Raw genomic sequence first — 21,983 nt, 5'->3', positions numbered from 1 at the left:
CCTGTTCCTTTGCTGCTCTCCTACTCAGGGGAGCAACTGTATCCACCCCCCCGGAGAAGTGAACAGCAGTGCCATGGCCCCATTTTTACACAGCCCAGTGCATGGACTGTACAGTGAAATTTCAAGGAAGCACACGATTGGTTTCTTCATGCAGTCCTTCTACAAACGGGTGTCATCACTGACAGCATAAATCCTCTTTTTCACCAAGATAATTTTCTGATGTCAGTTATAAAGCATGACAAGAAAATAGCAATGTTGTTAGAATAAGCAACAGCTTCCTAGAGGAGACTGCTTTGAAAGTTAACCCTATTACAGACACATACTTTCTATTTAAAATAATAGTTCTAATTTCTTAAAAAAAAAAAAAAATTACACTGTCTATACACACCACTGTCCTTTCCCAGGGCTGGCCATTACAACCTCACCTATGACTTCACAATCCTCTTTCGTGTTAGTGACCTCTTTAGTATTTTTTTCTTTTTTTGGCCGGGCTGCCCTGAATGTCTGCAGTCCACATCTAAGTGAGGGGATATACGCATTGGAGGCAATCTTTCAGTGTTGTGGTTATTTTTCATAAGATGTCTGGAGGAGAGATTTTCCAAAACATGCAACTCTTCATTAGACGTGGCTTTTGCCAAATCTTGTTTCAAAAGTAACCCCGGATCTGATAACTCTAACGTGGGCAAAACCCTGGCAGCCTTGCTTTTTGCTTTTTTCCACTATTATTTCTCTTGGGACTAACCGATCACTTCCAAGAGAAACTCTCTTGTGATGGTCGAAGTCTTCTGCAGAGCTGCGGTTCCTGTGTCTCTGCTGGGCTGTGGCCACTCGTGGACTTTGTTTTGGACCTGGTTATGCTGACTCACAGCGACCGACAGGGCTCCCGCTTAGAAGCTCTGTCTTTAACCGCTCCCCACGATGAGGTTTTTGCTGGCTGCTAGTGTCATGGCTGGGTCTGATGAGCACTTTCCAGCTTTTGAACAGGAAGCCCCCAGTGGCTCCCAGCGGCCTTTATGTAATCCTTTGCCGGTCCCATGGATTCCAACAGGGGACTGGATGAAGCTTGGCCACGACCCCTCCTCCTTGCTCTCTCTGCAATCTCTGAATCACTAGATATTCCCACAATGTCCCTGATGGTCTGTGATTAGCTCATGATGCTGCTTTTTGTTACAGCTCTTTTCAAGCTAAACAAAAAAAAAGGATTTTATATTTTATAAAGCTGTAATGGCATGGTTTCCTCCAAATTCCCCTTAACACATTTCCTACGCCTGGAAAAAGAGACCCCTGCCCTGCACATCTGGAAAAAAACCCTAGCATATGTTTAAATGCAGACAGGACCAAGCAATAGTCTTCACACTTTCCAATCACTAGAATACACTTTGTTTATCGATCACTGGGTTATCAATGGAGTTATGATGGAGCTCGCATTTTAACTAAGGCAGGTAAACATTCATTTCAGACATTAAGGTTCAATATTGCCTACGTTTGGTATATTGATTTTTTTTTTTCCAGGAGTATATGCTCTAATCCATCCAAAGCATAGGCTGTGTCTGCACGCACACACACAAACACACACATACAATTTCCATTTGTATGTAAAGAATAATCTTCAGGAATTCCTTTCAGGCCATTTCAAGGTATTACTCAACTGTAATTACCATTTAGCTGGTGTCAGGCTTATTCATCAACCATCTGGGAGTAGGACTCAGTTAATATAACCTGAAATGTCTTGAAAGAAATTCCAGGCAGAATGAAAGGAAATAAAGCACATCGTGGGAAATGCAAGAGAGTGTCGATATACACATATATGAACACCTTGCTACAGCACATGCAACAGACAGCGCAGACTCCCTTTAATTGTAAAACTAACTTTGGGGGCAGCAGGGAACCTGCACATGAAGAATTCAGAGACTAAAGATGATGACCTCAGTATATATTTACAGGCTTGTGAATGGCAAGACATTTCCGAAACCACCAAACTCAAAACACTGAAGCTGAAATATTTATTTTGGCTAAGCCTTTGTCTGGAAACAAATATATATTCATGCTCTTACTGCTGCTATCAGGGGCATGAGGATTATCATAATTACATTAGGGTCGGAACAGGCATCTTTGGAGAGTATTTTTTCTGATCTGTCTGTAGTCACTCTGAAAAGTGTATGAAAAACACCAACAGGTGCTTTTCATCTTCAAAGAGCTTGTAATGAATTACCCCTCGCAACACACCTGTGAAGTCAGGCCTCGCTCCCCACTGTACAGAAAGCGAGAGAAACAGTAAAGGAGATGAGGAAGAAAAGCATGCGACTTAGGGGAGGGTCAGTGCCAGGGAAGCCTCGTTTACTTCTAGACTTTATGCTATCTACCCATACAGACAGTCAAAAACGAGGAAGAGGAAACACGCTGGATCTACATTTCTTGAGAGCATTTCTCCTGAGCTTCGCACTGGGAGGAAGTGGACTGTGCATACTCAGCAAAATAATCAGACACTCTGAGGAGAGGCCTTTCTGTCTACTTCGAAAGATAACAAAGGCTCAACCAGAAATCTATTAGCTGAACATGAGAAAAAACAGTTATACTCTGAATGCCCCAATGAACAGATTTATTTTTGTGAAGACTAAATGAAACTGTGTCACATTAGGCTGTTTTATTTTTTTCTAGCTGGGAATTTTGGGTAAATTGTCGATTCTTTTGGGCTCCCAGCCCCCACATTTCATACATTAATATGTACCACAAGCAAACAAGGCTGTAATGTAAAGGATGTTGATTCCAAACCATCTGGGAACTCTTGGCCAATATCTGACATCTCTGTGGCTGAAACAGTGAAGAGTCCAGAAGCACTGTGCCTGACAGCAGCGGGTCTGTAAGCTTCTTTTTTCTTTCCCCAGAGAGACTTGGTGGCGCAGTGATCTATACCCTTATTATCCTAAGAATCCCCCAAATCTTCTGTTTACAAAAACACACAATATGGCCTTTGCACTACTTACGACTATGTCAAGAGTTTGAATATTTTAAATTAAACCTTTTAATATTGGTATTTTGAAAACTGGACTTTGTGATTCTTGGCGACTACAGAGCTGAAGACTTGTTCTTAAACTAACAGCACTAGGATGGTTTTAGATAATTCATAGATTATCTAGCTATCTACCCTCACATGTTCCCATGGACGCTTTGTAAGGAAGCAATTATAAAACGTAAAAACCTCTCAACCCTTTGCCAACATTGGCCCATTCCATACTTTTGGAATCCAAGTAGATCACCCGATCAGCTGTTAATTTCCCTCATTTTTTGAGGCACTAATTAAGCTCCCTTCCCCATCAGATTCCAATATAATCTTGCTGTCATAAAGAACAGTTTTAGTAAATTATCAGTAGGTCTTCCACATAGTTACATTGGAATTAACAATGACTGCCCCAGGTGCCTGGTAGAGGGCAGCCATTAGCCTGGGTATCCCAGAGGCCGATGTTATGAGCTTAGCCCAATTACTGCCCTACATCACTGAGCACAGGCCTGTAGCTCTCTCTAACTGTGCCTAGGGTTTCAGACTCAGATCAACGTCACTCAAAATCATATCCACTTAGGGCCCAAGCCAGTTTTATGAATTAGCGAATTGAATATTTTAGGTTTTATTGGATTATATTGCATTTTGATGCTTCTCACTTTGTTTTGTTTTCTAAGAGTTACTAGTTGACCAAAAAAGAGCTACAGCTTAAAAATTTAATGAGAGAGAGATTGAGATTTATGTGTGAAACACTTCTAAACATGCCCTATAAGTACAGTAGACTTTCCCCTTACAACCACACCCTGTAAGTGCTGTATTTTCAGAGCTGAACAATTAACATAAAAAGCATGAGTCAGGCTTTGAACAACTCTGTGGGAACCAGAAAGCCTTTTGCTATTAGGAATGATGTAAATTCCCCAAGGCTGGAAGAAGTCCACAATGGAAGGCAGACAGGGTCATAAATAACAACAATGGATACTGCGCACACCACATAAAGTCTGATGCCGCGATGGTGACACTCTCCTCAAATCTCATGTTGCATTCAGTCACTGCCTTCATTTATTTATTTATTTTAGAATTCAGTTTAAAGCGAAGTATGTATTTCCTATGGGAACTTCAAAAATTTCTTTAAGAAACAGGGCAATCGTCTCTCATCCCAAAGTCCTCTGACAACAAAACAATGGCAGAAAATGTCCTTGGATGAAAAAAAAAGGACAACAGACAAAAGTGACAGTGTGACAGAAGGAAATGTCCAGTTCAGAAAGTGCAAAACCTGTGACTTTGTCTTCACAAAAAAGAAAAAAGAAAAAGAAAGAAAAAAGCAAGATGGGTCTCCTGCTTTCAAATTAAAACCACATTTCGCAATTTGTTGAAGGAGGCGTATTTACATTTGTATGAAGACTGGGTGGGCAGGAAAAAAAAGATTAGACTCCTTCTTTAGCCCTTGAACTGTCAGGTCTCATTAGAAATCCCTTCTTCTTACATTTCTAGGGTCAATTCACTCCCCTTTGTCACTAAATCTCAGCCTGGCTGGGGTGCGGGTGGAACCTAAGGAAGAAGCTATCACCTGGGAACAGGGCTCCTGAAGGGAGTAGTCCTGATTACTAATGGCTTTTCACATCTGGCATCAAAATGGCAACCTCAGGCTTACCAGAGGCAAAACTCAGAGGTGCAGACTGTGTGGCGAGAAGTCGGCAAGTGCTTCCAGGCTTACATGGGCAACACTTTTTAGATTCTTCCGTGAATACTGACCCCAACATCTTCTGCAAAAAATATGGGCAAACTCAACATAGACAAAGAAGCTACCAGTTGGCCTCTGAAGTTCAGAGTGGGCACCCCTTGGGGTCTCAGGTATTTAAGAAATATGCAGACCAGGAGGATCTCTTTGGGCCTTCATTAATGATGCTTCACAACTTGGAAGCTTACTCTGAGTCCCCCACCCCGCAAAAAACCCACTGCTGCCCAGTCAATTCTGACTCATACTGACTCTATAGGACAGAGCTGAACTGCCCCACAAGGGTTTCCAAGAAGCGGCTGGTGGATTCGAACTGCCAATATTTTGGTTAGCAGCTGAGCTCTTAACCACTGCGCCACCCCAGGCCAAGGAATAAAATTCTGCACGTGACATTCCCTGGTACAGTTCACACACAACACTCCTCCCACAGCCCATTTACTTATTTTTGGTAATCCTTTGAGGATTTTCGTTTTAAAACTTTCCATCTGTAAAGAATGTCAATATACACTTCCAAGGCAAAACCAAACAGAAGCAGGGCAAGGTTACTGTGCAATCTAGGGAGATGTTCTCCTCGGTCACTTGAGCAGCCCAGGCAGGTTCCCAGGCTCAGGACTTTATCTCCACCTCTGGGGATGCTCTCAGTACCCATGAATGCACCTCACGGTTGAGGACGAAGCACATGTGCCCCAGGCCATGACCACGGGGACAGTAGAGCAGGTGAGTATTTAGTGTTTGAACATGGTGGTGAGTGACATTACTCCAGTGCTGTCTGGCTGGACCTGGGAAACTCAGTTTAGATTCCCGGACAGAAAGGACTGCCAAGAGCGTCTCCACCAGAATAAGCTGGGTAACAAGGACATGCGTCTTGCCTCTAATCAGAGAATGGAATGGTTTGAAAAGGTAGTTCAAGTCACAAAGGCAGTTTGAATTGTGTATAAACCAAGGAATTCACCCCACAATGGCTTACTGAACACCACTGTTGAACAGAACACTGTTGGACTAACGGGGTGGGGGGTGGGTTGGGTTGGGTTGGGGTGAGAAGGCCAAAAAGTATATAGAAAATTCCTGTGCTTGAATCTGTCACCTCCTCAGAGAGTCTGTAAAACACACCCGGGGCTCCCAAAGGAGCATCAGAGACACCAACGGAGCTTTTCAAAAAACATATATTCCCAGGACCCACTCCTGGAAGTTCTGATTCATGAGGCCTGGGGTGGGGCTAGAAGATGTACATTTAGGTTCCCAGGTGATCCAAGCATGGTTGATACACTACATAAAAGAACACCTGACAAAGCAGCATAGTAGATTAACAACTGCAAAATGGTACACTCAGACAGCTCTTTGCAAAGTGTGGTCTGGTTATGCCAGGCATCAAAATCCCCTGGTTGTTGTTAGGTGCTGTCGAGTCAGTTCCGACTCATATCGACCCCATGTACAACAGAACAAAACACTGCCCGGTCCTGCGGTGTCCTCACAGTTGTTATGCTTAAGCCCACTGTTGTAGCCACTGTGTCAATCCATCTCGCTGAGGGTCTTCCTCTTTTTTGCTGACCCTCTAGTTTACCAAGAAAATCACCTGGGGAGCTTATTAAAATATTCTGGATTCTACTGCATTTGGATCTCTAGGGGTGGGGTCGGGGCATGTGAGCTGTAGGCTAGCTTCCCAGTGATTCTGATATCTAGCAGAATTAATAGACTTCTGTCCTAAGGGGGCATGAACTGATCACAGAGCAGAGTCAGGTAAAATCATCCATTCAGGCAACACTGAATGAACTCTGTATCAGGCATTGTTTGAGGCCCTTGGAGAAAAGGCTGTGGACCCACAGACAAAGTCCTTGCTCTCATGGAGCCTCCACCTCACTAGGGAAGACAAAAACCAAGTAAACAATAAACATATGTCAGGTGGTGATGATGTCATCAGGGGAAATGAACATCTTAGAATCTTAGGGATGCTATTTTGGATATGATGGTCAGAGAAGGCTGTGGTAGCTAACGCAGAGAGCTTTAGACCGACCTGAGAGAAGCTGGGAGTCACGTGAGCATCTGAAGAAGAGCATTCCAGGCAGGTGGAAGCGCACACACGGAGGTCCTGAGGACAGCACATGACAGCAGGGTGCGGGACAGGAAAGTAAACCAGGGGAAGGGGACAGGGAGCAGGTGAGAGGTGTGTGTGTGGGGTGGGTGGGGGGCAAATAATGTCTGGCTTTTATAAGGGTGGCACATTTTATTCTGAGGAAGATAACATGCCATTGGAAGGTTCCAAGAAGCGTGACTTAACATTTTAAAAGGATCACTCTGGGTGTTGTTGAGAGTCCAGGGTGGGAGCAGGAGGACCAGTGATGAGGTCCACTCAGCGATGGTGGGTCTTGGAGGAGGCAGGTGGTGATGTGAAGTGGTTGGACTGGAAATTCAGTTTGAAGGGAGACCCAACAGTATGTGCTGATGGATTGGATATAGGAGGTAAGAGGAAGAGAAAAGTCAAGGGTGACTCCAAGATTTGTGGTTTAAGTAGATGAAGGAGGTTGCCATTTACCAATGCAAAAAAAACTGGGGGAGGGGCAGGTCTGGGGAAGTAGGATCAAGAAATCAGTGTGAGATCTGTAAACTTTAGGAGCCTTATTGGATGTCTAAATGGAGCTGCTGAGTAGGCAGTTAGATATCCAGGTTCTGGGAAGAGAGAGATCTGCGCTTCAGGCACAAAGCTGGTAAGTCCTCAGCATGGAGATGGTGCTGAAAGCTATTAGTCAGGCTGAGCTCCACAAAAAAGTGAATTTGGATGAAAAACAGAAGCCGAGAAGATGAGGTGAATTCAGGGAAGGAAACTATGAGGGAAACACCAGTGAGGAAAGAGAAAAATCAAGAGAACATGATGTCTGGGTGTAAGGAGCACAGCTTGACCGAAGTAAACAATGCCGCTAAGAAGCGCACAAGAGAAAAGGATGTTTATGCTAAAGAGTATGACATACGGAGGTGGGATGGGAAGGCAGAGAGGGTTAGGAGCTGGCTGAAGGTTGAATGGACACGGGTAATGAGGGGTGGAAAGGAGGAGTGTGCTGTCACAGTATGGAGAGAGCAATTAGATTCACATAACAATGTATGTATAAATTTTCATACAGGAAAAAATAAATAAAAAAAAAAAAAGAGTATGACATATATAATTTGGCAACACCACCAATGCTAACCAAAAAACGAGCACATGGTCACCTGTGTATGTGTGTATGGGTACGTACAGATGAGTCCATATGTGTGCACAGATAGAAGTATCTATATGTACATGTACATACAGATATGTGTGGGTACGCATACATATTCATAGAGTGCACAGTGATAGATACTTCTCAGACATAACCAAACACCTTGCGAGATTGGTTTTCTGGGTTTGAAGGACCTTCATCTCATGGGACAACTCAGTCAGTCGGCATCACAAAGTTCACGTTCTGCATCTTAGTGAGGTGAGTAGTGTCTGGGGTCTTAAAAGCTTATGAGCAGCCACCTAGATACAACTATTGGTCTCTACTCATCAGGAGCAAAAGAGAAAGAAGGAAACCAAAGTCTCAGAGAAGAAACTAGTCTACAGCGCTGACAGCTTACAGGAGCCACAGTCTCATCTACCCTGAGACCCTAAGAACTAGATGGTGCCTGGCTACCGCTACTGACCGTTCTGATCAGGGCTACGATGGATGGACCCTGATAGAAGGGGAGAAAAATGTGGAACAGAACGCAACACTCTTTAAAAGTCCAAACTTACTGAACCAGTTGAGACCAGAGAAGTCCCTGAGACTGCTGCCCCGAGATACTCTTTAAACCTTGAACGGAAACTATCCCATGCAGTCATGTTTTAGGGAAATAACAGACTGGCACACAAAATAATGGATATTATTTGTTAGTATGAGGTTCCATTAAAAAACCATCTATATGAGACCAAAAGGTCAACAATTACTCTTAAGCAAAGATGAAAAGATAAAGGGGTGGGGAAACCTGAGCACTGGTATTGGAGCCACCAGAATGTAATTAAAGAGAACGTTGACATATTATGAAAAATGCAACTAATGTCACTGAACAATTTGTGCAGAAATTGTCAAATGGGAACCTAATTTGCTGTGTAAACTTTCAGTGAAAACACAATAAAATATTATTTAAAAAAACAGAGAGAACATGATGTCCCCAGAGCCAAGAGAAGAAAAGTGCTTCAATGAGAGTGACAGCTGTGCCCAATGCTGCTGACTGGGATGGGCTCAAGAGAGAAGTGGAGACACGCTACAGACCAGAGCTCTCCGGAAGAAAACTGTGAGCCATGTATTAACTTTCAATTTTCTACACATACGTTAAGAAAGTAAAAGGAAACTGGTGAAATTAATTTGAATAATATATATCATTTAACCTAATACATATTATTCAATATGTAAACAATATAATAACGCTAAGATATTTTATATGTTTTATATTAAGCCTTTGAAATCTGGAGCGTAACAGAGCATAGGATGGCAATGCTGTTACCCACCTGACAAACAGCCTCTTTGGTAAGATCTTGCTGTCAGTTCTCAAACATCTGGCTGGAGCCCCTGGGACATCACTATAAGTCTAGGTTGTAGTTGAGGGGGACAGGTTCTTGGGGCCTGATATCCGGATGCTAGTCACCTCAAGAGCACTGTGAGAGTACTGGCCAGTCATGACTCACACCGACCATACTGCCTGCCCATTGTCACGGTCCTCTTAGCATCTCTAATCAAGGCTGGAAGAGATTCAGGATTGCAGAAACTCATATAAAGGCAATAAAACCAAAAAACCACATCCACTGCCATCAAGTCAATTGTGATTCATAGCAACCCTACAGGACAGAGTAGAACTGCCCCATAGGGTTTCCAAGGAGTGGTTGGTGGATTCAAACTCTTAACCTTTTGGGTAGCAGCCGTAGCTCTTAACCGCAGCACCACCAGGGCTCCAAAGGCAATAAAGGGAGGAAAAAAAAAAAAAAAACAACTCTTCAATGCTATTAAGATTTTTCTCAAGGTGGTACTTGATGTCTACTACATGTCTGTCAGTTTGTCACACTGTGTGGCTTGCATGTTGCTATGATGCTCTCCCTCATGGTGGACAGGTTTCAGCACAGCTTCCAGATGAAGGCAGACAAGCAGGAAAGGTTTAATGGTGACCTACTTCTAAACATTAGTCACCAAAAACCTTACGGATCACAAGAAAATATTATCAAATAGGGTGATGAAAGACAAGCCCCTTAGGTTAGAAGGCAAAACACAATAGCTGCAACAACGGACTCAAACATATCAATGATCATGAAGAAGGTGCAGGATCAGGCAATGTTTTGTTCTGTTATACATAAGGTCACCACGAGTCAGAGCTGACTTGCCAGCAACTAGCAACAACACAGTACTTAATGTAGTACTGTGGTATTTATAGTCTTTATCTTTCAAGAGTTGGATCTATTTTCTCCCGGTTATGTACAGGAGTTTCTTCTGATTCCGTTTTATTCACTCCCAAATGAAAATAATTAATGGCCCAACAAAAAGATTTTAAAAGTAGGTAATTCACAGTAGAATACTAGAGTACGTAGTCTTAAATCACATTTAAGACGTTACTGTTTCTCAATTCCTCCTGGTCACATCTGCTGAGAATGATATACCCAGAGCTGATCAACTGAGATTAACACTCGTGGGATCAGAGGCAGGAGCACAGGGGTGAGAGGGAGTGGAGTCCAAGGTCTCATACTCATTGGGTACTTGTCCCAAGGCCAGTTTCTCAACCCCCAATGGTTGCTTTCTCATCTACCTTTCGGATTGTTTGGAAATTTTAAATGCACTGAGGTGTATGAAGCACACTTTGGAAAACTGGAAAGCATTGAACAGATTTTCTTGACATTATTGTGAAAGAAAACCTGATGCCCAGACAATCCACATGGGTTCACGAGAAGGCAAGGATGCCTTGCATTTGTAGGGAATTTATATGATTCTCTAAGCCCTTATTCCAACATCTCATTTGTGTTTCACTGAGTATTTGGCAGGGCAGATATTATTCCTATTTGACAGATAAGGAGAACGAGACCCAGAAAGACTAAGGGTTTAAGGCCACACGTTAATTAGGGGCAGAATTGAGTCTATTGTGCCCAGTGGCCACACTACCATTTGCCATCATAGTCAGAGATGGAAGAACAGAAAAAGTATGGGAATCCTTGAATTCAACTCCTTCTTGGTCACTATCTGGCTGTGAGATTTAGACAAGCTACTTATCCTCTCTGAACATCAGTTTCCTCACTCATTAAAAAAAAAAAAAAAAAGGGAGGGAGGAGGATGATAATATCTCTATAGTGAACACTCACTCATTTCCAGGAAACAGCATTCAGATTTTCTTCTGGGGAACAGCATCCTCACCTACTCATCCAATGTCAATGCATGTCAGGACGCCTTGTTTCTACACCTGACTCCAGAAATGGGCCAGCAACTCTCTCCAGGCCAACTGGAGTACTGAACTCATGAACCTCAAAGAGCTGCATGAGCCACAAGTGTCCTGGGAACAGGCCTTCCCACTTTTCCCCTGAAAGGACATGACTTCAGAGCTGCTGGGACCACCACATGCACATGGCTGAGAATAAAGGCAACACGGGCAGGCAAAGCCGAAAGATGGTGAGGAACTGAGTCTTCGTGATATTCTTTGTGCCTTTGATCAAGCCATACCTGAAGTCTGGGATTTTCAGGCTCATGTGCCAAAAACTTTCCTTTTTTGGCAAGCTATTTTGAGTTGGCCTTCCTGTCCCTTGAAAACTAAAAGGTTCAAGACTGATACAATCTCTTCTCAGGTTTTTTGCACTGAATAAGTTATTGTATATGAAAACCCTTTCAAACAATAAAAGCCTTTAGCAAACAATAAAAGCAGAGTAAAAGTGTAATATTATTACCAGTTTATTTTGGGAGCAAATAATAACATCAAGCATAAGATTGGAACTATTTTTCATTCTTTATGACTTTTGTCATATGTAACTTTTCTCTCATACTTTAGTACAATGCCTAATGATTTTCAGAAGCATCAGCTTTCTGAAATGTGACCTGATACAATAAGCTGGGATAACAAAGAAAAGCAACCCAAGTAGGGCATGAAATATGACAGTAACCACTAACCTAGACCAAGATACAACCTGTGCATGTGAAGCCACGTGTCTTAAAATGAGGAAGAAGTCTCTCTTGCCCAAATTTTACTTCTAATACTTTCTCAAATAATTTGATAATTAATAAGTGAAGGAAGGAAAAAGGGCAAAACCACAGATTCATAATGGACAATCAAAAGAAAGTACAGAAACATACAAGTGTATGTGTATTGACTCAAAGGAACTGAAGCAAAGTGGTAAATTCAAAAGGAAAGTGGCCTCTTATGAATTCCACTGTGGACTGAAATCGTTTTCTCTAAAGATGGGAAATGATGGTTAGCACTTGTTTCTCAGACACCACAGACAAAGCACTTGGTATAGGGACTGTAGTTGTTGTTAGCTGTCATGGACTCCAGACTCATGGTGACCGCTTGTACAACAGGATTGGACCATTGTGCTCCTTGGGATTTTCACTGGTTGATTTATTTGTAAGTAGGTAACCAGGCCTTTCCTCATATTCTGTTTTAGTCTGGAATTTCCGCTGAAGCCTGTTTAGCATTACAGAAACACACAAACCTCCACTGACAGATGGGTGGCGGCCGCACTTGAGGAGCGCTGGCCGGAAACTGAACCCATGTCTGTGGCATGGAAGGTGAGAATTCTAGCACTGGATGACCACTGCAGTAACAGGGACTAGCATTCGGTAGATGAGTCCTCACAAGAGTCCCACAAGGCAGACATGACCTTCCCCATTTCAGAGCTGAGGAAGCTGATGCTCAATGAAGCTAACTCATTTGCCCAATTCCCATAGAGAGAGGCAAGGCTCCCCCTCCACGTGTTTCTGGTCCCAGACCATTCTCTGACTTCCCATGAAAGGACAGGTCCCTGAGGGGAAGTGGAGTGCAGGCTTGCTTGCCGCTGGGTGAGGAGTGAATACTCTAGTTTTTCTTTAAAATACGTTTTTTTCAAAGCTGTTTCATTCTTTAGAAGTGATAAGTATGAAATGATCTTCTGTAGATCTAGGGAAGTACCAATACACAGTTGCAAAGAAGGTTAACCTAAAATGAAATCAGGGACAAAATCAAGGAAGTTACTTTGCAGGAAGTACACACTTCACAGGGATTTTCCAGTTTACATTCACCTACTCTTGAGAACCTAAAAATAAATCCTGACCAACCTTAGCCCCACTGTTGAATCTCTGGTGCCATCTGAGTGGGACAAAGCTTGAGCACTTTAAAGAATTTGTAGGTTTGGATCAGTGCTTCTGAACGCCAAGAGGCTCACTGGCCATTCTAAGAATCGGGTGGAAGCTATTTAACTTTGACCAGTAAAACATGTAACTATTTTTTTAAATTTCAGGGAATTAATGGATCGTAGGTTAATAACCCCTAGTTCAAATCTGGAAGGGAAAAACATCTGTGAAAAATAGAGACAAACTTAGGGGCATTAACTCCAAGCAGAGCTGGCCCAGTTTTGGGGGTCCCCTTGTTCCAAAAATACCTTCCCCCACAGAGGACTGTGGTTGAAAAATGCCAACACCTGCAGGAAGGTTAACAGCCTTCATTGAGGGTGATCAACTGGTGTAATCAGGACACCGTCTTCGTAACATCTCACAGGATGGGAGAGAAGAGAGGTGAGTGAATATGGGGTCTAGCCACGAAGGTAGCAGGACTGGCAGGAAGAGGGCCTGCAGCAGCTCTGGTCACTGGTGGGAAAAGAGGCATAAGAGCCAGTGAGAAGACACTATAGATGGCTCTGTCTCATTTCAAAACTCTGCTCAAGCTGGCCCTCTGCCCAGGGATGCGGAAGGAATAGTTCTTGCCATTTCCCTTGAACACAGGCAGAAAAGCCCCTCTTTTTAAGACTCAGATTTTCGGATAGGAACAGCTTTTGTAGACTAGTCTGGGAACCTCATCCCCAATGATGACACTGTCTCTGTGGGAAAACGAGTCTCAAATTCTAAATCATCTGTTTCCTAATGAACTTTCCAACTGTCATCCACTCACACATGGAGCTCTGTCTGTGCTCTCGTTGTGGGAGTTCTGATGACCACACGCTTTTAGGAATTCAGGCCTGAGAAGTCTGCATCTCCAAACCCCTAAGTGCCTTAGAGACGAGACTGGGTCCTTCCTCCAAAGCTGTAGTATTTCATTGAGAGTCTACGGACAGACTCACTGAAATGAAAAGTGTTTAGCTGGGTGGTCTCTACTCTTTCCTTCCTCTTCCTTCCGATACTGGTTATAGAACTCCTACCGAAGGTCACAAGCTTATGCTCTTAGTGTACCCCACTTTCCACACTGACTAGCTGGCTAACTGGGGGTTCATCACCTAACTTTTTGGCACAACAATTTTTATAGCTATATAAGGCAGCAGAGCTGGCAAGTGGAGACAATAAATGGGAGCTCTGACAGATTATCACCAGGCAGTCTTCTCATTTCAAGCAGGGCAGATAAGATTCATAGCAATCTGCTAACCTGGAGTTGATGACATTTGACATTTAAATGAACTTCTTCTCCTGGGAAGAATGGAAATGATGATGATAGCAATAATTAATATTGCATAAGTGCTTTAGAGCTTATAAGACATTTCAATATTCATTATTCCTGATCCTCAGTAATATCAGTATTCCTGATCCTCAGGAAAACTTAGGAAGGCTTGTATGGCAGGCATCACTCTTACCTTTGCCCTACGCCAAGGGGACCAATGCTCCGAGAAGCCAAATGACTTGTCCAAGGTCACCAGTGAGGGAGGAAAGAGGCAGTGGTCGAAGCCAGGTCTTTTAATTTCAAATCTGATCCCTTTCCACTAATTCTACTGCTTGCCACACTTTTCCTGATTAAATCTGTCATCTAAGTGCTCATCACAGGGAGATAACAAGTTCTTGCACATGGAAAGTTGCATTATAGGAAAAAGCACAAAGGATTAGAAGGCCCAAATACATCCTATTCCAACTTGATCAGCAAAGAACACGTTCCCTTGGTGTGCTGGGGCATGAACCATCTCATTCACAAATACTACTTGTATTTTACTATTAGAAAAGGGGAACAAAACCTCAGGCTACTGGAACATATAAGCAAAGGACAGTTAATATTTTAAAAAATTATCTCGTCTGATAAATTTTTTTCTTACCTTCTCTAGTATAGTTTAGAAAAACTATTCTATACAGATCAAACCAACAAAGAATATCTTCACGCCACCACTGGTATTTTCATTAGCATTGCCCATCGGCAGCCTGCTAAGGGCAGGTGGGTGATGGTGGCAGCTATATTGCTCTCCCTTTCCAAGGAAAACTGCCCATCCACAGGTCCTGTGAGGGAATGGCCTGAATCTGTTTCTTCACTCTATTGACCATGTTCTGACCCTGAGGGCCTGGCCACAGCTGACTAGAAAAGGAGAGGGTGGCAAAAGGTTTGACAGTGGGGCATCAAGGAAGTCCTGCTGCGAAAGGCAAAAAGAGGGCCTGGTCCTGAGAGAAGCCTCACTGTTACAGGTCTCCTGACAGGGAGGTTCCTTTGGCAAAGACAGACTGAGCTCGTCTGTCCTTTAAGCCTGAAGACCGTAATTTGCATAACTCTGGTTCAAATACAGGACAAGAAAGACTTTACATCATAAACTAAAATAAATTACATAAAAATAGCAGAAGAAAATGGAAGTGAATATTTACTTAACTTTGAAAATAATTTTGAAGAACACAATACCGAGATCATAAAAGGCAGAAGCCACTATGGAAAACATAAATTTGAGGACACCTTATAGCAATGACCTACAGTTGAAAGGTAAATGATGAACTCACAAACGGTTAATTTCCTTATAGTATAAAGAGTTCTTAAGGAGCTCTGGTGGCACAACAGTTAAGTGCTTGGCTGCTAATCAAATGGAAAGTTCGGTGGTTCAAACCCACCCAGCAGCTCCATGGGAGAAAGACCTGGTGATCTGCTTCCATAAAGATTACAGCCAAGAAAACCCTATGGGGCAGTTCTACTCTGTCACATGGGGTCGCTACGAGTCAAAAATTGTCTTAACGGCAACTAACAACTTCAGGAGTTCTTACATGGTAAAGGGAGTCCTTGTATGGTGCAAATGGCTAATGCGCTCAGCTGCTAACCAAAAGGTTGGAAGTTTAAGTCCACCCGAGGTGCACCTCAAAAGACAAGTCTGGAGATCTACATCTGAAAAATCAACGACTGAAAACTCTATGGAGCTCAGTTCTACTCTGACACACACGGGGTCACCATGAGTCAGAGCTGACTCAATGGCAACTGGTTTTTTTTTTTAATAGCAAGGAGTTTGTGAAACACAAAAACGTTAATAGAAAAACGGATACAAATACACAATTCACAAATGAATGGAGTCCTAGTTAACATAAATACACATGGACCTCAGTTATCAAGTATGAAATACGGAGGGATACAAACTACATCGTTAGCAGAGGTTATCCTTGGGCTAGGAGCTGTAATTTTTACTTTCTTTCTATATACAGTGAAACCTGTGAGAGCTGGAACTTGACGGAACCGCCTTGTTTCTCCAGCACTTTCAAGTTTTCTGCCTTCGACAGAGTACAGTCTTCCCACTTTTCCATCGCTCTCTGTTAGTGGAAAATATTTGAGTTGGCCTTCTCCAACAGGTTTCCGCATTACACAGGTTCCGGCTTTCATAGGTTTTACTATATTTGGATTCTAAACTTTTTTCTATAATGAACATGTACAATTGTGGTAATAAGAATAAAAAACCCTATCAGTTATTAAGTAAAAACTAAGTTTAGAACTCTGTGGGAAATACGAAATATGAAAACAGCCTCTCTCCACTCAAGAAACTTTCCCAAGTGCTAAAAGAGGATGTTGTTAACACCTTCCATGACATTTACTGCTGAAATTGTTTAAAAAATACAATACGAAATAGAAGAAGAATGGATTTTTGAAGTCTATGAGACATCATGAAAAGCTGGAAAAGTCATCTACTTATTTAACCTTTTTTAATGCAAATAAAAAAAAAATTCTTTTTTACATGTTCTAATTTACACTTATGCAAAAGTTCCCTTATGAAAATTAAATGATTTTGTCATCAGGGTATAGAAGTTAATACATAGTCAAAATGTTAAGTAGTTTATTTTTTCTCTTTTAGAAACATAAAGTTTAAAATGTTTCCTTAAAATTTCTATTTACCTTTTCTAAGATAAAATATAAGTCTACAACTAATTTTATATTCTTTTGCATCACAATTTTTAAATCTACAAGCTCTCTTTTGTGCTAGATTATTTTATGGTTTTCATTCAGCCACATTTCATCTGCTTCCTGATAGAAATGCAGTGTGAGAAAGGATTTTTGAGATAATTTGATACCCTCTCCCTTGACTGAGAGGCAGGCTAAGGCCCACAAAAGTTCAATGACGTGCAGCTGAGGATTACAACCGCCAAGCTAAAAACCTATGCTAGGGTAGTTTATTGCTTCTTTAGAGTCATTTTCATTTCAATTTTATGTTCATAAACGAGAAGGAGAATTCGCTAATGCTAAACAGCAGTGTATGTTAAGGGAAGCGTTCAATGTAGTGCTTTAGATATTGTCTCTTGTCAGGAGGTCCCCATCATCTTTCTACTGACAGGATGCTACGGCAGGACCTGGCCTTGTGTGGCTGGGTGTGCCTGCAGAACCTTGACAGCTATTTTCACAGGTCAGGCACAACTCAACTGAAGTATAACGCAAAGAACCCAAATATCTTAATGTATGTGTCTATTTTTAGGCAGCACTAGAACTAAATGTCATTTTTCACTTTCCAAAAGGATCACAAACTTTTATCAGCTTAGGTTTAAAACTAAAAAAGTAAGCCCAGAATTTTGGGACATTCCTTCTGAATGTTAGAAAGGGCCCAACTGGATCTTTATGGACCAAGGTACAAAACAGATAACTCTTTAGGAAAAAAGGAGGCTCGATTTGAATTTACGTTCTTTACTTCACCAGGATACTCTTCGGTACCCTTGCTCCACAGACCTGTAAGCTCCTTGAGGGCAAGGGCACTTTCTTATTTGTCTTTTTTCCCCCAGGCCTACCAGAACTCCTGAGCCAGCGCTCAGCAAATGGTGTCACAATGCGGTTAAGAACCTATGAAGAGGGTCTCCAGAGACTAGAAGGAGCAGCTGTAACCAATTCACTACAAGACAGTAGCTTTATGCTGATCCTGAAATGTCCCAGATCTAGACAGAGTCCTATGGTTGTTTATAGAACTTAAATGAAGAAAATGATAAGTTTAAATTTCCCTAAGCTTCCAGGGTTTCACATCTGAGAAAGAAAAAGAGTCTCTACACCAGGACTTAGGTTTATAAATATGAAAGAAAACACTGTTAGAATGTAACCAAGTGCAATAAAAATTTACCTTGTCTTCATATTTGTAGGGAGAGAAAAAGAGGTGAGAAAGAGAAAAACGAAACAAAAAACTAAAGGTAAGAAAGTCTCAGGAAGACTCCCTTGTTCCATTTCTAGCACTAGGTCAAAAATGGAGGCTTCGAGGGCTTTGCAATTCCTCCTGAGGAACTCTGGTAAGAAACTACAGAGGCACACATCATAGTGATGCCTTTTCTCCCCCCAGCTCACGTCATCATCCACCCACTGCACATGGTACTTGGTGCAGAGCTACAGCAACATGGAGCACCTCCTGCACCAATGTCCCAGAGCAGATGACAGACATGTCAACAGCTGGGTCAGGGGACAGCACGACTGCCCCAAAGGATGGAGGCTTGCACTTCCTTTGTACTACCTGATCTGGTACAGCAGTTCTTTTGTGCCACTGCCTTTAAGAACTGGGAGCTAAGCGCAGCTGGCTTCCTTGTCTACAGGCTGAAAGAATCCCCTGGCAGAGTAGTCCTGAACAGGCAGGCCCAGACTTCCTAACAAGTTGTCACTTAGACACTGAAGATCCAAAAAGAAAACAAAAGGATGAAGGAAAAGGAATCTGTGCTACTCAGGCAATAGAACTAGTGAGGCATCAGGCTGTTGCCTGTTGCTCGCTCACTTCCTGGCCACATCACTATGAACAGCTGTAAGAATATAACTCAAGTTTGTTGCCAAAGAACTATCTTCACTATCACTACTCGGGGAACCAATTTCCCAGGCCTGGTTTAGTCAGACGTTCCTTGAGAATCACTACCATGAGAAAATGAGATGGATCCTGCCCTCTGATGAACGTGTAAACTGATAAAAGAACTGAAAGCTTTAGGTTCAAGAAACACTCACAGGAGCCTGGCATTCCTGGCTCCGGGCATCGGAAGTATATAACGAGGAGTAAGAATGGCTTCTCTCAGGCAGAAGGCAATTCCGAGAGGGAAGGACTTGATCTTTAAATAACTGAGACAGGCAGACTCTCCCGAGGTCAAATATCAATGAGGATAAAGCTTCGAGGCACTTCTGGTGGAAGGACAGCGGCTTAGGCTTGATGGGCAATTTGCAGGAGAGGGCCCCTGACTTAGATATTTTATTGCTTCTAGGGACTCACTATGAGTCGGAATTAACTCGATGGCACACAATAACAACAGGGACAGCAAGTTTAAGGAAGGCGCAGACTGGAGGAAGTGAGGAGGAGAGGTGCATAGGAGAGCTTGCTAAGTATACAGAGCTTGTATCTCAGGGATGAAGCTGTTGAGTGTTGTTGGGTTTTGGCTGACTCCTGTGGTGAGGAAAATGTGAATGTGAAAGTAGGATCAGAGCAGGGAAAACAGCAAATGAAGGGACTCATTCAAAACAATGAAAGACCTTCAGGATGTAAACTGCATTTTTTCTTATAAGCTAATTAGGTCAACTCCAACAGAGGGTTGGCACTAGACATCAGAATGTTTTAAAGATAAGGAAACTGAACTTACTTGCGGTCACCTTTTCAGAATGAAAATTATTAACATTCAGGCAGTCCTCCAGATTAGAGGATTTATACAACAGCAGCTATAGAAAACTTACATCTGTATAAATACCAGTGTCCCCAAGGGGGGTAATATTTCATTTGTACTGAGGTAATGTTTTAATTCTCCTAATAATTTAAGATATTAAGTATTAATATTTCATATCAGATATGAGATCTAATTTCTCCTGTATTCCATCTGAAAGCAATACTTACTTCTGGTACAGTTAATTTACTGTTTTCTTAAACCATAGATCAATTTCTTCTCTGCTTTGAGAATCAGTTAAGCTGTATTATATTATAATTGTATGCTAATAGCATTACTACTTTAGTATTTATTAACTAAGATAATTCAACATCCTTGACAATTTTCAAAGAATAATTAAATGTCTAATACTTTTCACCAAATTTGCTTCATTCATTTCATGTAATGAGTATACTTCAGGGTTTTACCGATGGATGAAGAAAAGGAAATATAAGTAAGAGTCACACTGGCTTTTCTGAAGGGCCCTCTGCTCTAAATGAAGGAGTCTGGATTTACATAGGAGTTCTCTGTTCTTTACTTTTCCTGGGTCTCTATTCACCCCTACAGTACTGAAACACTCTTCCTGTGTATTTATTTAAGATGAGATAAGAAGCTGGCTTTAGACTACGTGGGCCAAATTTCATCTGAACTAAAAAATAATAAACATCGGGGCCAGTCTAATATTCCCATAAATCATTTCTGAAGCATAATAATCATGTCATACTTCACATCCAGGTTAATGACTGCTAGACTTTTTTTTTTCTTCTTTCTTTGTTAAAGTTTCAAGTCACAGTTCAAAAAAAATTTGACAAAAAAAGTTTGTGCACAGGTTAAGTTCAGGTGGGCTGGACTGTGCCTTTATGTGTTTGCTGAAGGACTCTGTGTGTGTGTGTGTGAGTGTGCAAGTGTATCTGTTAACCTTAAAAGACAAATCTGTAGGCTGAAACATTACAAGCAAGTTTTCTGTCTCTATTTGTCTGAATAGACAACTCCAGTGAAACAAAGAAGCAGGTCCTGATGGAGCTTAAGATTTAGTAGGACGGGAGAGAGAGTGCGCACACAAACCCTATCAGCTAGGAAATAATACACTGGGGAGAAGTACTGGTTCTCATGAAAATGTCAGTGATTCACCATGGAATCAAATTCAAAAGCCACTGACCCCAACGGAAGCTTCCAGTGGAAACGCGTGGATTTTGCTTCAAGACTTTGCTTTATTTCATTTAAATGCTATGATAGGCATCATCACAGTTTTTTGTGATGTGTTACTTTCTCACTTAAAATTGACACTGGAAAGATTCTGCTAATCAAACTAAATATTTAAGAGGCCTTCAGGGGGAAAAAAAGTCATCAATTAATCAATATCACCATGCAAAATAGGTAGGATAATTCTGGTCCCTTAAAACATGTGTTGAGTGTTCAATGAGTAAATGACAACAGAAGACATTTTTTTTCTCTGTTTTTTACAACAACTCAGCATTTAAGTAGATTTGTTTATTAAATTTTTTCATACATACCAATTCTTCATTCTGACTTGCCAAAAGATCACAATTAAAATGTGAGCTGACTTACACAGACCACAAATCTGTCAGGGAACACGCAGAGTTCTGTATAAAATGAAGAAAATCAAATTACTAAAGACATCAAAAACCTATGAACCTTTATACAGAAATGCTTGGCCCCAGATTTTTTTGCTTGTTTAACTTACAGTCGTATGTATGTATGTATCAGACATGGGTCTCTACTTCCTTCCCTCCTTTCAGTGCTTGCCATCAATAGGGCAGGGCAAGTGAAAAGCTCCAGGGAGCGCAGAAGAGGCAGCAAATTGGTCCACCTGAGCCCCTGGACCAATATATCACAAGAAACCCCCAGGCAGGGCCTTTGCAGCCTTCCCTCTGTGTCAGTCTGCTGTTTTCTGTTCAGAGCTCACATTTGGTAAATAGGATCAACATTTTCTAACGAGCATGTAGACTTACATAGGGAGAAGAAGAATATTAGATAATATCTGAAAACATGACTTGTCAGCCTTCTTACTAGTTAGTTTACTTATCATCTCCTTGGTCAACTAGTCTTAGAGAGGTTACCTAAACTGGAGGACAAACTCCCAATCTGAATCAGGTTATTAGAACAGCAGTTTCTGTTAGGAATTAATGATTAAACTAATAAGGAAGTGGTTAAATATGCAATAGTAAAGATGATACTACACCATAATAACAGTAATCTATTATTACAAATTCTTAAAGCAAAACCACTGACTTCT

General features: G+C 41.8%; 1 protein-coding gene across 1 annotated transcript in view; it reads right to left on the bottom strand.

Annotated features, from left to right (window-relative positions):
- Positions 1-398: 398 nt before the first annotated feature.
- SLX4IP (SLX4 interacting protein) overlaps positions 399-21,983 on the bottom strand; it is a 268,157-nt gene continuing 246,572 nt past the window's right edge. The window contains 7 exon segments of the mRNA XM_023737558.1: positions 399-713; positions 715-946; positions 948-1,184; positions 2,398-2,454; positions 2,456-2,508; positions 21,241-21,279; positions 21,281-21,330. Coding sequence (XP_023593326.1) covers positions 426-713; positions 715-946; positions 948-1,184; positions 2,398-2,454; positions 2,456-2,508; positions 21,241-21,279; positions 21,281-21,330 — 956 coding nt within the window. The 3' untranslated portion in view covers positions 399-425.

This window comes from Trichechus manatus, unplaced genomic scaffold (assembly GCF_000243295.1).
Source record: "Trichechus manatus latirostris isolate Lorelei unplaced genomic scaffold, TriManLat1.0 scaffold00104, whole genome shotgun sequence".
Lineage (NCBI taxonomy): Eukaryota > Metazoa > Chordata > Mammalia > Sirenia > Trichechidae > Trichechus > Trichechus manatus.
The sequence above is the reverse complement of the archived record's forward strand: the minus strand, read 5'-3'. Positions and strand labels throughout refer to the sequence as shown.